At 35.3% G+C, this 15884-nt stretch overlaps 1 protein-coding gene across 6 annotated transcripts in view; it reads left to right on the forward strand.

Annotated features, from left to right (window-relative positions):
- Positions 1-272: 272 nt before the first annotated feature.
- Positions 273-15884, forward strand: part of LOC124164389 (glutamate-gated chloride channel) — a 119780-nt gene continuing 104168 nt past the window's right edge. For all 6 annotated transcript variants that reach the window (XM_046541709.1, XM_046541710.1, XM_046541713.1 and 3 more), the window contains exon 1: positions 273-365. In XM_046541709.1, the coding sequence (XP_046397665.1) occupies positions 292-365 (74 nt within the window). In that variant the 5' untranslated portion in view covers positions 273-291. The remainder of the gene's footprint in view (positions 366-15884) is intronic.

Here is a 15884-nt window from a genome sequence, read left to right on the forward strand (position 1 = left end):
TTTATGGGTCCGGGGGGGGGAACGTGCCCCCTCCTCCCCAGGATCCGCCTATGTACTTGTCTCTCGACGATTGTCTTCATCAGACCATCATAGTATCTCAAGATATACTATGTCATTACTGTGATTTTGAAAAGGCCTCTACTAATCCTTTGTTTTTCGTTCTTTTTTTTCGTTGTTGCAGGTGCACGTTGGTGGGTGTCGTAGCGTGGTGGTCGAGGTGGGTGGGGCAGTGGGAGGAGGCGGGGCGGAGAGGAGGGGGCGGAGTGGGAGGGGGTGCCGGTCGGTGCAGCCATGGCGGAGGCCCACTCCTACTTGGGGCCCACTGGCATGGTCCTCATCCTCCTCTGCGTCGCCCAGGTCACCTGGTGAGTACTCCCCCCCGCACCCAACACTTCAACCATCACCTCTCTCTTTCTTAGCCTTTGATTAGATCACCATCATCATGCATTGCGGCATCATCATTCTGATTTTCAGCATTTTACTTCTGCCCAACCGATCAGTACGCAATTTCTCGGATCGAAATAGCTATAACCGATTCAGGAGTGATATAGAGGAAGTTTGACTATTAAAATGCAATGTAATAGCGATTGCAATTGCTAAGATGATATTAAAGTTAAATTTAATTGCAATTTTCCACTTTTATTTGAATACGTGCGACACGTTTTGGCTTCTAGAGCCATCGCCTGGTACAAGACATCACGGTACCTATAGGACAACATCGATGAACACGTATGTTCTCACGTAATTTGATTTCTTGTACAAGATGATAACTCTGTAGACCAAATTCAAATAACTGTTGAAAAGTGCAATTACATTTTATTTTAATGTATCGTAAAAAGGTAATCTTTGATTCAGCCGTTTCTGGCTCAACTTTGTAGAATTTCTTCATTTTGGGAGAGATAACGGCTTAATATATTTCCATTCAACATTTATTTAACCCAACCGGTATCTTACACGAGTACTCTTACTGTGTCGTTATCAAGGGTGTAACTCTTAAGTTTTCGTGAGCGAGTGTCATAATATGATGACCATTCAGATGCACTCCCATTTTCATTTATCCCCAGACTCCTCGTGAGCCTCGTATAAATGAGGCACCCGCTGCCAAAAAACCTTGGAGTTATACCCTCAAGAATGATGGAGTAAGTGTCGAAACCAGTTAGGCTATATAATCGTTGTATGTTAACTGCGTAGTTATTATCTTCCCAAAATTGGAATTAATAATTTGAAGCTTGCACTATCACATTAAAATTTCCAATAAATTATGGAGCAGAATAAAATCAAAATTTTTCTGTCTTTCGAAGATGAAAATTTTGGCCGCGTGGAAAAAATTTAGGTTAAATTTGAATTTCAGCATTGTTTAAATGAGACATTGTAGTATTTCCACTTAGTTTATTCTCACACTACGCGTATCGTTTTTACAGTAACCAAATTTTCAAGTGAATAGTGTGCAGCCAAGTTATTCCTTAAATATGTCCTAATTCTAAAGGAGAGGGCTAAAAGAAATGATAGCGTTTGGGTATCGGGAAGAGGGAAAATTGAAGGTTGCGGGAAAGAGGGTCGTTTTTTTAGGGTATAGGGTGAGGGAGGGTGGGAGGGGGGAATAAAGGTTACGGTTGAGGGTATCACTTGCGTCTCCACTGTCATCTTGAATCGTCAGGATAGTCGTCGTCCCGGATGATCTTATGTCTGAAACACAGGCATGCATTGAGTTCGACAACGATTGCAGTTCCGACAATGGTAAAAATGGAGTGTCTTAGAGAGAGCGCTTGTGTTGCGTGCTAAGTACCTATCCCAAGATTAAAATCTGGGTTGAATGAAATGTGTGCAATAGTATTACTAGTAATGCTTTAGTGGTACGAACGAATATCCGATGCACAGAGATAGCTCGTTTGCTCGTTTGAATCATTTAACTGTACCATGAAATGATTAAATATGATCTGTCAATCTCGGTGTTAATTAATTTTGTGTGAAAATAAATAAGTTACAGCTTTATTTTCAGAGGTTTTTATACTTTTCATTACGTTGGTTTTACATAACTTTCCTGACTACTATGAGTCAGGTTGAAGTCTTCCTGAAATAGGGAAAAGGAAAGTCTCCTTTAAGGCATCTGCCAGAAACATATTTCATATCTATTTTGTTATATCTTTTTAGTTATTTAATACTTGGGATCATTGGGATAAGGAATACCTGAAATTCGGATACGCTTAGTTGAAGAGGGTATTTATGAACCAAAGTGTTCCTAATAGTGTGAGGGGGATTGAGTCTCCATGTTCGCATCCATAGATCTGTTTCAACATAATCTCGAATTCAAATGATCATTTTAAGCGAGAATGAAAATGTAATCGATATTTGTGAGGCAATGATATAAAAAAACTAAGCTGCCAGCATTTACCCCGTTCGAAACCAAAAATTAATTGGTATCCAAGCGTTAATGTCTATTTATATACGTGTAATTTTAAGTGAATTAAACGTCAAATGTACTGTCTGATATAAAATGCCAATAACTTCATAACTAGCCGCCGGGGGAGAGCAATGTGATTTGAAGTAGGAATTTCTGTTGAGTCGAATATCAGTTATGAGTGACAATTAATCAATAAAAGCACATTCTTTGAGAACAGTTTTTGAAGATCCGTAAAATCCTTTTGACTATTATTCACCGGGGATAGATAAATGAAGTTTTTCAAATAACTGAAGTTTACTAAAATAATCATACCTTCACTGCAATAGTTTCATTTTCTGTTCATGGATTGGGAAAATGTGGATGTTGGTAGCACTGTAACGTATCATGGAGTATGGTCCATCTACATTTTTGTGAAAGATGATTTAAAAAGAATAATAAATGGCAACGTCGTAAGAAGTTGTCAACGTCCAGCGGATCAAATTTTAGGGCTTCTATTCTCAACCGTGAAAAAGTGTGGGAATCAGTTATGTTGACCATATTTCGGTAATGTTAGCTTTATGCATCGTTAGTAAGATTTTGTTACTTGTCCTAAGTGGTGAAATAAGTGGATAGTTATGCATCACCGAAAGCCGGAGGAGGCTAATCGTATCCCAGATGAACTAACGCAGAATGAAACGCTGAAGACTTTATTCGTCTGTGGTTCAAAGTGTTAGAGTAGTTATTCAAACATATATCAATAATCTTACCATATTATTAATAAAATTGAAGATCAAAACCTATTCTAGCATCATATGAAATATTTCACTATGATGACATTAGCATTATTAATATTCGAATAAATATTGTTACATCAAATATTTCATTGAATCAGAATAAATGTTTTAATTAAATATATAAATAGAATTTATTTCTAAGGAGTGGTTCTTAAAATATCCACATTCATCCATATTCAAATTCAAATATGATAGTCCACCCATTATACTATCGCAGTCGTAAAATGAGTTAGCATCTCGTGGAAGTGATTTTCTTACAGGATTATATTATGATGTGAAATTAGTGCTTTTTAATGAAAAAGATTATGAAGTCCCATTCATCAAGTGGGAAATGGAAAGAACGGTTCTAGATTATCGTTAATAGACGCTTAGAGTAGTATTCATGAACTCAGGGTAAGTGTGCTAAACATATAATGCGTATGTCATGGAGAAGACTAAAGATTTTCAGTCATATAGAGAAATTAAAGGAAATATTTTCAATTATGTAATTTATTTTAAATCATTAATTGCGGTTTCAGTAATGTCATTAATAAAAGCCTCCACGGTGGAGTTTATTAGTTATACATTTTTTTTGAATATTCATCTGGGACCAAACAAGTCAAGTGCTCTGTTCACAGATGGTGTGCCTTCGCTTTGCCTATTCTAATTTTATGGATGTATGAAATGGATATATTAATTGAATGTCTAATATTGTTTACATTTCGGCTAAAATTTACAATAAGTACTACCGTTGATAATTATTTGGAAAATTAGATGTTTGCGTAAATATGGTTTCAATTGCTTCTGTGCAACTAATGATCGATGCTGTAAATCTGCCTTTGTTGTATATTCTCGTTGTGTTCGCCCGTATGCATGTTTGTTTCGCTGTGTATTGTTCTCTTAATAGTAACTTAGTGTTGTAATCGTTGTGTAATGTAAACATTTGGTGTTGACTTTCTGTCGTAAGTATACTAAGGAATTATAAAATTTTGTGTGTAAAATGTATGTTCTGATATGTATCCCTAAATTTTTCAAATTTATATAATAACTTTCCAAGTAATAGGCGTTGCCTACAAATATTTAACCCTTGGTACAGAGTCATAGAGTGTGAATCAATATACGTCTCAACGTAGGCTGCGATAATTGTTTCAAATCAGCGCGATTATAATTATTACTTGTACCAATTCTTCTACTTCATATGTTTCATTAAATCTTATTTCTATCCACGGCATATCTATCAACCTGTTTTTGTATATCATATTTCTTTTTCATTGCTTTGAAATTAACCATTTACTGACGTCGAGGTAGACTATGTCGAGAATTCACGCGTATGTTTCTGATCATGATAGCAATTTATTCCTAAAAAAACAGTAGTAATTGGTGCGGAACGTAATTGTACCGTGCTATTTTGGTAAGTGATTGGTTTTTATAACATCAAATATTTTACCCCGTAAAATTCGGAAATGTTAGAAATGTGTAATCCATTCTCTTTTAATCAGAATTTCAAATGGACCAACCATCTCTTATCTCACCTCCTAAAATTAAATTTTAGGTTTGTAGTGAATATGTTATTATTGATGAGAATCCCACTATGGCAAACCAATTCCTCTCATTCGTTCCAATTTAACTTTGGGAAAGAAATAAAGATATGGAAAAAGGAAATAGGTAGGTATTCAGCTGGTGTATTCTTTTTTTCAAATAAACTCTTTCACTTAACTTTGGTAAACTGAATAACGTGTGGTACGTAAGAAACGGATTTCTGAGAGACCATAGAAAAATTTTAGGGATATTTTACAATATCCCTAAAAGTTTTTTATCGCTCGGATTGTGCCTTTGATGACTTTGGGTGCACTATTCAATTACGTTGGTGTGTGAAACATTCATATTTTGAAACTATTCTGGTAGATACTAATGGAAAAACGTGCCGGGAGATTTCATTTTCATCAAAATTGTAATGAATTCAGCCAAAAGTTTTGGTTATCGGATGTTTTATTTCCGTAAATATTTAATCGTCAGAGATATTCCTTACTCACCCCAGATTATTTGTTTGTATTTGTGAGAGTTTTTTATATTGACCTCTTTGATAAACCTTTATTTTCGGTTCAACCTCTCAATATTCACAGTTTATTATTCTATTTTTTATGGAATGTGAGTGATTAAATTCAACTCAAAGAGAGTTAAATATCTCATTTTCAGACTAAGATACATGATGAGCTATGATAGAACATCGAAGGAAAGTGTCTTAAGGTGATTACGGAATCAGATTTTTGTTGAGAATCGAGTTATGATGGATATTTTGGATATCAGTCGTGTTATAGAGATTAATGGAATCAATAAATACCTTCATAAGATATTCTATTGTACAGAGTTGCGTTATCGAGGTTGAGTTCTCAAAACGACTTATTATAGAGATTCTGAGTTACGTTGTGTATTGAAAAAAATCCGTGTTATTAAGGCTGTATGGTTAATAGATAATAGTCGCGTTAAAGATGTTAATTTAACATTATCTGTTATGGAAATCTTGAGGGGATTTGAAAATATCATTGTGATTGAGGATGTGTTATTGAGGGTCTTTCTACTGTATGTGCCTAAAGTTACACCTTCAGCTTTCATTCAGCTTCGCCGGGGAAACTTGAAGTTTCACGTGACTTTTGCGTGGTGGAGTACTTATTTTCTGTTTGGCACAAAAATTTCTTGAGGTATAATTCTTAGTCGGACAAAAATAACTGAAGCAGGCGGGATAGTGGAGTGGAAAGACATCATAAGTTAGCGATAATGAGACATGGCACTTTTCCATAAGATTATTGCAAAAATTGTGGGAATGTGCCATCTATTTTTCGCTCTTTCTCGTATTTGCATTATAAATTTGCATTTATGTAATACGTAAAAATATGTGCCCATAAGGTTTCATGTATAGCGAAATCGATCTATGAGTATTCGTAATGAGCCCGTCTATCATATAGCCCTGATGAACCTCGATAACACGACTCAGCCAAAATAACCTTAATGACACGATCCTCAGTAAAAAGACTACCTCGACTACAAGGCTGTGTCCCTAATTCCCTTAATACTTTTTTCATCGATATTATATTGTAGTTCATCATATATATTTATCTGAAAATGAGATTATCGACTCCCTTATTTGAATTTGAATCATCCATACTCCACACAAATTGTATAATAAACTATGAATATTGAGAGATCGATTTTAAAGAAGTCCGAAAAGTGCCTAAGAACAATATTTTATTATTAAATCAAAAATTGACCAGCCTCAGGGAAAAATGAAGTTAATATAGTGACGAGAAGTGAAGACACAAACGTCACCATCATCATAAGGTTACATTTCTCTAGAATAGTGTTCAACGCTTGTTTTTTCTCTATTAAATTTGATTAACTAATTTACTAGGATTCTCCACATCTTTGTATTGAATTACTTCGTGGCACCACGAAAACTATCTAGATCACCTCGTAACAGCGATCTGAAAACACCCCTTACTGCCAATTCAATGCCAAATCGAAAATCAAGTAATCTTTGAATATTATTTTCCTTAAAGCTGTTTTAAAAGAATGTGCTCTCTATTAGTAGAGTATTTCAAACAGGACTTGGCGAATGGGTGCTGTGCTGAGGGGTGGTCGTAAATAACTAAAGATTTTTATGCAAAAAAGAGAAGAAAAAGTATGTGGATAATAGGTTACTTAGGAAATATATTAGTAAGTACCTTACCCGTGTTGCATATTTTTTAACTTAAACATAGGGCTATCACTAACACATTTTATACGAATCATCTCATAGAAATGCGTATACTTTCTTTTCAAATAGATGCGTCAGATATAATATGTGGCCTGCGTTGTCAATTCCTAAAGGTAGAGTGGTAATAAATAGAGAAATTTCAGAATTCTGAGCATATTAGACAAATATTTTGCTGCGAAAAATATTTTCGCTGCTCATCCCAGAGTCTCCTCGTAAACCGTGGAGCCACCGTTCTACGGTTTTCCGTTGTTCCATTGGGGTTCATTTGGAGGATGCTCCGTATTCGCCGAGGCGTACTAAATGACAGGAGGAGTTGTGCGGAATTGTCCCATTTGGAGAAATATAACGCAATAGCATTTCAGGGGCATTAACCCAGCAAGCAATCTAATCACCTTCATGAGCCTGAGTTTTCCTTTCTGTTCGACGGTCCGTTGGCTTTATTCCTTGCGGCCTCGGCGTCGCTAAAGGGAAGCACTACCTGCAGATAATTCTGCCGCAGGATAACACTATGACACCGACGATGCTCACTGCATCTCATATGCTTGGGTGTGGTTGTGTTGTTTGATCTCATTTTTCCATCTAAATCGGCCTTATCCAGTATTAGATCTTTTTACTTGAACTGTTTTATCACTTGAGCTATTAAACGGTAATTAATATTATAAAATACCGCTTAATAGTTCAATTAAAACAACCCAATCTGGGGTAATGCCGATTTAGATAAATGAGATGAAAATTTAAAGGAACTCATTGAAACCAATTAATTTAAACGAAAACGAATAAGATTATTTCAATGGTAACTTACCTAATAATTTACCGTTCACTTCTTTCCTCGCAGATTTATATGAATGAGAGTAATTGTAAGTTGCTGTTGATTACAGCTATATATGATGCTTCCAGTATTTCTTTACCAAGTTATATCTGTATTTTATATTTGACGCGAAGAAAGTTATAGCAGCTTTAGTTATGACTTGATCACCATTTATTAAACCAAAAAATTAAGAAGTCATCATCGAAGTAAGAAAATTACTCATTGACTTAATTTTCGTTGTAATGTGCCTATTAAATATTTTCGGAGTTTCAATATATGATTCTCTTATTTTTCAAAATCTTAAACAAATATTGCAATGATTTGCAAGCCAAACTAATTTTCTTAATACTCGTGAACCTTGACCATGTCTATCATGCTCAAAATCCTAAAATCTCTCTATTTATCAATACTCCATGGTAGGAATTGGCAGCCATTTCTCACCGTAGGTCTCACGTTATACCTTAAGCAGCCTTGTGAAATGCAAATGCATGCATTTCTATGAGATAATGCGTATAAAATTTACTATAGCCTATAATGTTAACCCTATGTTTAAGTTTTAATAGTAAGTATATTTCCCATATGTAGGGTACTTAACAATGGATTTCCTGGGTAACCTATTATCCATTTTTCTACTTGTTTTTTATGAATAAAAAATCTTTTAAGAATGACCGCCGCCCATCATAAAGTTTCCTATTATGCAACCAGCATTTTTTTAGCTCCCTGTGCATTGAAAGGAAGGTTCATTGAACTAATGGGAAGGCCTGAAGGAATCGGTAGCCTTTCGTAATTTGGGTCCGTATTTCCAATTAGTTGCGTTCCTGTGGGACGCAAATACATTTATCTCCTAAGATTCTTTTATGCAAATAGTCAATGGACTTTATTTTTGCAATAAGCTCTATACTAAAAGAAAATTTCTCAAGAAATGAAAAGCTAACAGCGATACGGGCCTCATGAAAGTTTTTCGTAGACCTTATATTTTTGAGGGAGGATGCTCACTGAGCTTTCTTAATTCCCTATTTTTTCCTGTTATCGGCACAGCTTTATTGATTTTGATTTCCTATCTGTGTACTGAAGTTTCGACTGAATAGTTCTGCTATATCCAGTATACTTTCATTTGTAAATTTTTGTAATTAATAAGAGATCGAATATATGGCAATTGACACACTATCTGTTAATTTCAACCGATTTCAGTATCAGTTTGTTATTTCATATTTTTTATTTAACTAAACATGAATTTCATCTCTAACAATCGGTGTAAATCACTGTCTGAGGATTTTTCACCTATGGATTAGGCTATGAAACTTACAACTGGTACTTCAATATCCTCTACATTTGGCATTTTGTCTGATTCGGGAATTGGTTAGATATCGAGTGTGATGTAATCGATGGTTAAATGTGTTGAATTTGGTCAATATATTAATAAAAATTTAGTTATATATAAAATTGTTTCATTCAAAGCATGGAATTCATTTCTTAATGTACTTTACTCTCCGAGGATTCGGCTTCCAAGGAGTAGAGGCTGTTTAAGTGGTAATGCGTGAGCAGCCTTAGGAGGAGGGCCACCGTCTCGAACACTCTGGAAAGCGCTTATCTTTCCTAATGCCGCGGAATGTGCTTGGCCTCCCACTCTGGGGAATCTCGCTGGCTGGAGAAGCAGCAGCCGTTCCCCCTAAACGCCTCGGATAAAGCCCCAGCGACCTCCGCGCGGAGCCCTTATGCCCTCATAAATGACGCGGAAAATTCCCAGCCTCCCCCGGGCACTTGCGTCGCTTTTGATAGCGTTATACGGGAAACTACTCCACGCATCTGCTACCTCCTCAAGCTTCAAGTTCCGCGCCAGTTCGGAACGTTCGGAGTTTCGCACGAACTATCGCGATACCGGGGTAAGTGTCGCCCCGAGGGAAACTCTTGGGAAATTGACCATCAAAAAACGAGACGCTGCTGGTCGTAACCCCTGCGTCCAATTTGTCTCAGGATACATATTTAGGTGTTGCGCCGCCTCGCGCTCACATTTTTAGTCGGGTCGTCGTCCGTGTTTTTATTTTTAACGGGGAAAAGCCTTTGCAAGGGGTGATTTACAAATTTAATTCTCCGAGTCGACCTTTTTGAAATTGAAATTGCAATACGGTTGTGTTGCCATTTCAACTTGAAACAGGCTGCAGAATTGAAACTATCTCTTTTTTGTGAAGCAATTGTCCTGTGCATAAAATCAAATAACTGTGTTCATATATTGTGCATCATGGAGACGTGTTCGAGCAGATCGCAACGCTGATAAATGACTTCAAACCGTACATTCCTTTTTGATTTGAAACTGAAGTATATGTAGTTCCCACAAAAAAATTATATATAATTCAAAATTTATACTGATACTGACCAACATCAACATACATCACCATGGAGTACAACACACTTTATACCTTATTCGCAACTAAGGTGGGTATAGAAGCTCTGTTGAAGGTTCACTGCCTAATCCTTGGGTGACTAGGTGACGAAGCCTCAGAGATATATTCAACGGTGTTCGGCGAGATGTTGTGGAACATAATGATACAATGATAAATGAAGAGCAAACTTAGTGCATGTCCACAGTAATTTTATTTGGTACGACGGGCATTTTGTACCTGATGATAGCGAAGTAAGGTCGCTGAAACGCGTCGTACCAAATAAAATTACTGTGGACATGCACTAAGTTTGCTCTTCATTTATCATTGTAAGCCTCAGAGAGTAATTCACACTAATTGTAAGAAATAAAATTTCGTATGAATACAGATAGTTGTCCTGGTACTATTACTCTATAAAATTTTCATAGAGCGAGTTGCATATATTCCGTTTTTTTTTAATTTACCGGCCTGAAGTAATTTTCTCTGACCTATACTAGTAAATGAAATCTATTCCAGATTTTGATCTTGTAAACGATGATATTGAAGACATTCGCTGACATTTTATTTCGATTAGTTTACCATTTATTTTACTTCTTTACCGTTTGAGTCTTTGATCTGACTCGGTCTGTGGAAAAGTGTTGTTGTTACTCATGACTATGGCACAGTTGGCAACCAAGACCATTTTCGCTTTTTACCAGAGATATTTTGGAATGGATCTTTGTTTTTAGTAAAATATGGTGATGTGTATTCAGTACTTGAAGTTGTGTTTCTGTTAGAATGAAAATTACACAGCTGAATGTTAGTAAAAATCTTGCTCCTCGGTGCCGAAATGATAAAAATTCTTTTGGTAAAATGGCCTGTTTGAACATCTATTTTCTGCTCTGGAATTCTACGCTAATTGTTCGGAACATCGCGGTTACTTAGCAGTGACAAGAAATCATATAAAAAAGCAATTTAAATGATGCACAAAAATTGTTAGTTATGGACATTTTTCTTTCCAAAATGTAAAAAATTTGTGGACGAACGTGCAGTATGATATTCAGTTTGAAGTTTAAAATAGTTTCAAATGTATGGTTTATATAAATTTGTGAATTTATTTAGCTTTAGGTGTTGCTAATTCAAGGAGAAATTATTTTATTTCCATAGAGTATTTGATGGTATCATATCCCCTATTGTCCACAATAGTGGTGTATTTCAGTTCAAACCTTGCGTTTTTTCAGACCTATTAGCTTGAAATGGAGTCTTGCAACAAGCGTTAACCAAATCTGGCACCTTCCTTATCTTATTTTCGTTGTCAAATTAAGACCTCAAGCGTTCTTGAGAGACGGTAATGGCCAACTGTGCCTCACAACCCTTGTTGGGTGTTTCCGTTGCGAAGGCACGCGACAAGAATAATCACAGCGGAAGCTAACCATCCAATTTTCCCGAGAGGTTTCGGTGTTGAAATATTTATCCGAATTCTCTTTCTGAGGGAAAACGTCTCTTTCAGCGGTTTCAGGAAAGATTAGAAAGAAATATTCCCTTATAATGATAAATATATACGTAGGGGAAGGTTCTAATTTTCCTGATTAACTTTTATTTGATCCTTGCTCTCCTGTAATTATCGTCAAATACTTCGAGGATTAAGGACGCAAAAGTTATAATTCCGAGTATTGAATTTCCATATTTATAGTTGAATGTGTCCAAAATCCATTATTTAATACTATTATGTCGATGGAGAAATAGCCTGTCTCACAGGTAAACAAATCATTATTTATGCGCTACTCGATAATTTTCCCATTGATAGCAGTTCTTATTAGAAGTATGGATTCTGGTGGAGCTTACGAGACTAACCACTTTTCCTTGTAAGGAGAGACTAACAAGTGCATCATTTTCGTTGCAGGTTTTTTTCAGATTTAACGGAACTGGATTGTAACAAGTATTAAATTTATATCCTCCCTCACTCTATATGTCGATGAATATTCTGAATTACTACGCCGAGAGAAATATCTCTTTGAATAGTGATAGTTTCAATGAAACCTTGTCAGCCTAATTTTTTTCGATGAATTGTCTAAGTAAATCTAAAAAAAATATTTGTCTTTTTATTTGTCTATTATTTTGTCTTCCACGTCGCATTTTTGTCAACTCCGCGAATACAAGTGAAATTTTGTTGCTGTCTTCATTATCCTCAGCTATGAATGAAAGATGAGGTTGATGCAGTTGCTATAGAGTGAAACCATACTTAAGTGGTACTAAACTCACCTCTCTGGCTAATTATTGAAATAGTGTATTATCTAAAGTTAACAAAAGAAGGCTAAAACGGATGAAATTTTCAAATTTGTAGAAATACACGGCATTATGTCTCCCTATCATGATCAAATCTTCCATTTTGTCTCAATTCCAAGTATTAAGGAGAGGTGTCGTTAGTGGCATTAATTGAATCGACTAACGACTTTGTTCAAGGTGACCCTTTCTTACCTATAGTAAAACAAGTATTTGTTTTAAATTTTAATAGTTCAGCTTTCTGTAATCATCATTTAAGTAGATTATTTGGCCACGAAATCCCTTTTCATCACATATGCACATCTTCTGGTGATCATGAAAATACTTCATTCGAAAACGGTGTACAATGAAACTACTTAATTTCATTTTGTGATAGAACTCTAGTTGTGACAAAATTTTCTATTTAATGGAATGCCACGGAGGGTAATATTAAATTTGTAAAATGGAGAAGTTCTACTCCGTAAATTCCCGAATTAGGCAGTGATATGCGAAACTCACTCGTGATATTGACAGCAGCTCACAATCCAGAAAAATTAATCATGAAGTACCAAGTGAAAACAAAACCCAGCTTAGACAAAGCAATCTTCTACGGCCTTGTAATGCAGTTTATCCCATATGTTTTGATACGATGACGTGAATGTCATTCTGTTTTACAATCCTTTCATCAAAGACACCTAAATAATATAAGTTTGTTGCATATTAAACATTATTGCTATTTTCTGTTCCCCATCTATGGGCAAGCTCTAGTGTTATCCTCATACAATCGTAGGTTTTGATGGATGAGAATGAGGATGAGAAAGTTTTACAGTTGGTTTAGTCACACAAAATAAAGGAATGCATTGGTGTAATCAATTGATATTTCTGGGTATGTAATATTTATTGCAGTGAGTGTATGGATGGTTGGTTTTAATCCATTTTGAATTTTGTTGGGAGCTAGTCACTAGCTGGTTTTCCTGGTAACCTAATAGGTTTCATCTGTGTATATATTTTCATAAAGAATTTTTGTAATCCAATTGTTGGATGCAATTTCATAGCGGGTGATTAGAAATTCATTTGCATATGTTTACGTCTAAATGTTTTTAAATGTGCTTGCTGTTACGTAGTTGCTTCAATATCGCAGGTTAGTCAATCAAATTCATTTTTGGGTGGAAATTCAACAAGCATATTTAGTTTTTTTCGGTAACGAATTATAATTTATATCCTCAAATCCAAAGTTGAGGTATAGTATTACCTGTATGCAATTACTGTTGTGTGAAAGAACTTATAGCTGTTATATTGTTGGTTAATTTTTTGGTAAAATTGAAACATTTTTGTGAGTGTTAGTTTATTTGTCTCGCTGTATTTTATACGTGGATGCATGCTTATCGAAGTTGTATTTTATTGTGTTGTATCTTAAGTGGTATTTGGTTCGTTTCTGTGCTATAGCAAGAGGGAAAGACCGGTGATAAGCAAATCTGTGGTGGCGTGATGGAAAAGCACCAGATGCCGCACTGTCAGCCAGCCTGGAGTTATAATTTTTTAGCCTCAATCCAGGATTTTCCCTCATGTTTCATGGCCCTAATTCCTTATCTTGTTTTTTCATATTTTTTCAAAATATTCGGAATTTTATTTTTTTATCGTTTGAAAACGTGACGTCGTCGTAGTTTTGCTTCATCTCCTATTTTTATATATCCCTTTCTTTAAATTTTTTGGCTAATGCATCTGTAAAAAATATTTTTATATCTCTTTTTATTTTATTTCGTATTAATACAGTGTGCAATCAAAAGAATGACCCATGTTGGAAACATTACGTTTGGTAACCCACGATCTATCAAAATTTAAATTCCGTGAGTTCCTTGGATACCTTAATTATCTGCATTTGCTGAACTTGAAAATTATTATTCGCCAGCAAAATGATATCAATAATGAGATGAAAAGTTGCTTTAGCTCTTTTTACTCAAAATATTTTTTGTCCTTTCTATCGAAAAAAAAGCATAATTCGCACGTTTATAGCGTCAAAATTACCTGCAAGAAGCAAAAGGCGTCAATTTTTTTTATAATCATCATTTTTCCTTGCAGTGATTAATTTCAAATCCTTATATTTTTGCAGTAAAAGCTTGATTTTGATGAAGCATGACCATAATCGCAGTTATTAGTAGTAGTATCGTACGATTGTATGGCGTTGGGATTAAACTCGTGAACTTTAAAGAAGAATTAAATTTTAAATTTGAGGAAAGCTACGGAATTATGTCTCTCTTCCAAGATTAAATCTTTCATTTTCTCTCTGTTCCAAAGTATAAACCTTTGTGTCATTTATTCTAGTGACTAACGGCATTGTGACGGTGAGCCTTTTCCACACACTATAAAACAAGAATTCGTTTTGGACTAGAATAATTGAGCATACGATAATTTTAATTGGTTTGTACTCGATATGCCTTTTCAACACACATGCACCTCTTGATGATGAGTGTACAATGAAACAATATTCATTCCATTTTGCGATAGAACTCTGGTAGTGACGATACTCTGTATTAATTGGACTGCCATTGGGGGTAATTTTAAATTTTGTACGGAGACGTGTCACTCCTTAAATCACCGAATTCAACATTCACAGGTGAAAATTAGCATACGGAATATTTAATTGGCCATTAATTCCAGAGCAAAGTTAGTCACATCATAGTAAAAATAAGTACTAATAGTCAACGTTTTTGCCATTGCGATTTTCGACAACTCTAAATTAGAATCAAGCAAATCTTCACCTTAATAATTCATAACAATTGGCGTAATCCCACGGGGATATTACCATCCCCTTTTCACTAAGCTAATAAGTGTGTGTTCGCTACTCAAGATTTCATCGAATTTCTCTAATATTAGAAATAAAAGTTCTAAATATTTTGAAAAAATCCGTACTGTAAAGACTTTTTATCTATTTGTTTGCCTAAAAAACCTGTTACAATCTATTAGAGTCACAGAATTCCGAGGAAAATGATATCCCGTTGTAATTGACTGGCAATAGCTGTACAGGTTTTTTAAATTTCTTGTCAATTTTTCTCAACCCTCAATACCTTTAGAGATCAATTAATGTTAATATGAAAGGCTATTTTTTATATGACGAGTCGATTATTATGAATATATGTACAATAAACGATTTTAATCTTTCCTGGTGAGTACTTCTGACGAATATCTCTCGGGTTCTCAGCCAGGTTAATGCTTTTATATAAGCCGACGTCTCGGGAGACGACTTGTCTCCCATCCTCAAGGCTGTGTTAACGGATTTTTTTTCAAAATATTTAGTACTTCTATTTGTACTCTTTGAGAAATTCGATAAGAATTTGAGGAGCTAATTGCGGGTAGAGTTTTTAGACGTGTTAAATTGGACTTTCATAAAGTAACACAGCCTTGAAGATGGGAGACAAGTCGTCCCCCGAAACGTCGGCTTGTATAAAAGCATTCACCTGGCTGAGAACCCGAGAAACATTCGTCATGTGTACAATATTTTTTATTCGTACACTATTTGATTTTATAGTATATTTTTATAGCATAGTTTCAAAGA

This window comes from Ischnura elegans, chromosome 8, assembly GCF_921293095.1.
Source record: "Ischnura elegans chromosome 8, ioIscEleg1.1, whole genome shotgun sequence".
NCBI classification, from domain to species: domain Eukaryota; kingdom Metazoa; phylum Arthropoda; class Insecta; order Odonata; family Coenagrionidae; genus Ischnura; species Ischnura elegans.